The following is a 3,956-nucleotide window of genomic DNA, read 5'->3' as shown; positions in this document are numbered from 1 at the left end:
AAAATCTGGCAGGCGGTGGCTCTCCGCTCCTGTCGCGCCGGGTGGCCGTGCTCTGCCGCCAGGATGCTCGCCCTGCTGGCTTTGATACGGCTTTCATTTTTGCTTGCTCTCTCGCCCGTGGGCTGCGTGTCAGCCGGAAAGCAGCTGCCTTTCCGCTCCTTTCGAGGAACGCGGCACACAAAAGGACTGTGACAGCAGCCACCTTGGCACACCCCCTCCGCCAGAGGCCGGGGGAGGGGGAGAGCAAGGCAGAAACGGCAGCCGCCGTTAAGTTGGTGGGGGGGGCAGGGAAGCGGGGCGCGTGCCGGGGCCGAGGTACCGCGGCGTGTCACAGGGTGGGCACCGGGGAGCCGGCAGCGGCCGCGGGCGGGCGCCGCGCACCAGGTCGGTCGCTCACAAACAGCGCCGCGATTCTTCATTGTTCTGCGTTAGACAACAAAGAGCGGAGCGGAGCGGGCGGCGGCGGGGGAGGGGCGCGGGTCAGCCCGCCCGCGCCGGCCCCTCGGCGCGGGGCGCGGCCAATGGGCGCGCGCAGCGGCCCCGGCGGTAGCGCGGCGCTGTCGGCTCCCGCCGCTTACGCTGCGGCTCCCGGCGCGCCCCCTCCCTGCCTGCCTGCCTGCCGCCCGCCTCTCCAGAGCCGTCTGGCTGCAGCAGTGCCTCAGACAGAGGAGGGGAGAGGAGGAAAAAACGCTGAGTGAGTGGAGTGGAGCCTGGGAGGGGCTCCTTAAAGAAACGCTGCCATCGCTTGGCATTGTGGCCGGCGAGGAACTCAAGGGGGGGAAGCCATCGGAGCTCCACTCGCTCTGCTCTTCCCACCCCCCCACCCCACCCCCAGCCAAAAAAAAAACCTTGGGGGGGAGTCGTGGGGGGGGTCCTGCAAACATCTTATAAACCGGATTGCACTGAGAGGAGAAAAAAAAAAGATACAAAATATACAAGCAAAAGGCAACAGATCCCCGGTCTCCAGCAGTCGCCCACCCTCCCTTTCCTTCTCTCCTGCTGGCCATCTGCCTCGGGTTTTCCTTTGTGTCGAGCTTTTACTACTGAACCTAGTGCAGGAGGAGGGTGCAACACACACAGGGACTATGCCGAGCTCGCTTTTTGCAGACATGGAGAGGAACGGGAGCGGCGGCGGCGGCGGCGGTGGTGGTGGTGGTGGAGGGGGAGAGACCCTGGATGACCAAAGAGCCCTTCAGATCGCCCTGGATCAGCTCTCCCTGCTGGGGCTGGACAACGACGAGACGGGCTCCATTTACGACAGCGAGCCGCGGAAAAAGAGCGTGAACATGACTGAATGCGTCCCGGTGCCCAGCTCGGAGCATGTCGCTGAGATAGTGGGGAGACAAGGTGGGTGCCTGCATGTGAGTGTGTGTGGGTGAGCGATTCTCCCCTCCATGCTGTCTGCTGGGTGTCTCAGATGCGACACTGGCCATTCCTATTAAAACTGCAGCCTTACTGTGGCCAGTCCTGGGTCCCCCCAGACAAAGAAAGTGCAGCAGACGTGATGTTTCCGAGGAGCGTTCTGCATCGGATTCGAGATGCACTTTCAGCTACCAGGAAAAAATAGTGAAAAAATAATAAAAATCGCGCTCCTTTCCTCTGCCTACAAAAGTTAGATTTGCAAGAGGAATTGGAGGAAAAATGGGAGCCTCGATTTTTTCCCCCTAAAGTTAGAAATCGTGGATCATTTTTAAGGAAGAGAAATGGAGTGGGGAAGTGGAACAATGGGATTGGAATAAAGCATCCGCATTGGGGAATGTGGCTCACTCAGTACAGTCGCCGCTTCTCACCTTCTCGAGAACTGATTTTATTTTTCCAAAAGGAAAGCGCTTAGCAGGAATGTGGATTAGCAAGTGTGTTGCTTTGTATGGGCTGCTGCATTTTATTTTATTTTTCTGGCTGTCCCGTTTTACGGTACACCCCTTTTTTTGTTGTCCTTCCTTAGAGCTGCACGTTGGTAGTTTTTGGTCAGTTGCATCGCAGCTGTGTCGCTGGCCGCTTGCAGTGCCTTTGGGCGTGTGCCAGGGCTGTGGGTGACATTACTTTACACTGTGACTGGGGCTCCTGGACCAGATGCCAGCCATCACCTGGGGTAGGGGGCAATATGTTTTGGGTGGGTGTGTTTTTTTCCTCTCCCTAGCTGCGCCCAAATAATGGGTTGTAACCGGTTCTCTCCCCCTCCTTCCCCTCCGCCTTCCATCGCCTGCATCTCATTCCCAGGTTGTAAAATCAAAGCTCTGCGGGCAAAGACCAACACCTACATCAAGACCCCGGTTCGCGGGGAGGAGCCGCTCTTTGTTGTGACGGGCAGAAAGGAAGATGTGGCCATGGCCCGCAGGGAGATCATCTCAGCGGCTGAGCACTTCTCCATGATCCGAGCCTCAAGGAACAAGAACACGGCCCTGAACGGCACTGTCCCCGGCCCCCCCAACTTGCCCGGCCAAACCACCATCCAGGTGCGGGTGCCTTATCGTGTGGTGGGCTTGGTCGTGGGGCCCAAGGGGGCCACGATCAAGCGCATCCAGCAGCAGACGCACACCTACATCGTGACCCCGAGCCGGGACAAGGAGCCGGTCTTCGAGGTGACGGGCATGCCCGAGAATGTGGACCGCGCCCGGGAGGAGATTGAGGCGCACATCGCCATGCGCACCGGCGGCATCATTGAGCTCACGGATGAGAACGACTTCCACGCCAATGGCACGGATGTGGGCTTCGAGCTGAATGGCACAGGCAGCCTCTGGAGCAAGCCCACGCCGCCCAGCATCACGCCCACGCCGGGCCGCAAGCCCTTCTGCAACTACCGCAACGACAGCTCCAGCTCGCTGGGCAGCGCCTCCACCGACTCCTATTTTGGGGCTGGCACGGGAGGCAGCAGCGCCGCCCGCCTGGCCGACTACAGCCCCCCGAGCCCGGCGCTGAGCTTCACCCACAACGGCAACAACAATAACAACAGCGCCAACGGGTACGTGTACGGCGGGGGCGGCGGGGACGTGCTCTCCTCCCCGGACTGCTGCTCCGATCTGCCCTTCGACTCGCCGCCCGGCTTCGACCTGGCGCCCGCCCCGCCGCCGGGGGCCGCCCTCATCTGGCCGCAGTTCGAGCGCAGTCCCGCCGCGCCGCCCTCGCCCGCGCCCTCGCCCGCCGCCGCCGCCTTCCCGGGCGCCGCGCCCGCCAATGCCAACCTCGCGCTGCTGGTGAGCGGCCCGAGGCGGGGCGGCGGCGCCCCGCCCCCGGCGCGGCTCTCCCCGCCCCTGCACGGCAGCGCGGCGGGGCCGGAGCACCCGCTAGCGCGGCGGGTGCGCAGCGATCCTGGCGGGCGCCTCATGGCCGCCTCCTACCCCTTGTACGCCAACGGGCTGGGCTCCCACCTGCCCGGGCTGCCCTCCGACTCGTCGGCCTCCTCGTCCTCCTCGTCCAGCTCCTCGTCCAGCTCGTCGTGCTCGTCGTCCGGCGTGCGGCGGAAGGGCAGCCGCGACTGCTCGGTGTGCTTCGAGAGCGAGGTGATCGCGGCGCTGGTGCCCTGCGGCCACAACCTCTTCTGCATGGAGTGCGCCAACCGCATCTGCGAGAAGACGGAGCCGCAGTGCCCCGTGTGCCACAGCGCCGTCACTCAGGCCATCCGCATCTTCTCCTGAGGCGGCGCGCGGCGGCGGCCGTGGGGACGGTTGGGCCGCGGCGGTTGCGGCCGTTGGGACGGTTGGGCTGCGCCGCGCCCCCCGGGGGGGAGGGGGGGTCGGCGCCGCGGCCGAGGGTGGGCAGGGGGGTGGTCGTGACTCGGGTGCATGCTATACATAATAACGGGCGACTCCATTCTAGTGCTAGGCTAGTTTTTACACTGTACTTTATAAACGAAGCTTCCAAAACTCTTTTTTTTTTAAAAAAAAAAATAATAATTGAAAGTAGAAGATGCTTATGATGATGACATTGGTGTGTGGACTGTTAGTAAAACGTGCTGG

General features: G+C 62.6%; 1 protein-coding gene across 1 annotated transcript; it reads left to right on the top strand.

The window, feature by feature from the left end:
* The first annotated feature begins 649 nt into the window (after positions 1 to 649).
* On the top strand, positions 650 to 3,703 carry MEX3B (mex-3 RNA binding family member B). Its single transcript, XM_062583731.1, has 2 exons — positions 650 to 1,347; positions 2,221 to 3,703. The coding sequence occupies exons 1-2, from the start codon at positions 1,086 to 1,088 to the stop codon at positions 3,633 to 3,635; spliced, it is 1,677 nt and encodes a 558-aa protein (XP_062439715.1). The 5' UTR covers positions 650 to 1,085; the 3' UTR covers positions 3,636 to 3,703.
* The last annotated feature ends 253 nt before the right edge of the window (positions 3,704 to 3,956 follow it).

The sequence above is a fragment of the Rhea pennata genome, chromosome 10 (assembly GCF_028389875.1).
Source record: "Rhea pennata isolate bPtePen1 chromosome 10, bPtePen1.pri, whole genome shotgun sequence".
Taxonomy (NCBI): domain Eukaryota; kingdom Metazoa; phylum Chordata; class Aves; order Rheiformes; family Rheidae; genus Rhea; species Rhea pennata.
This window is presented reverse-complemented; position numbering and strand designations above follow the sequence as displayed.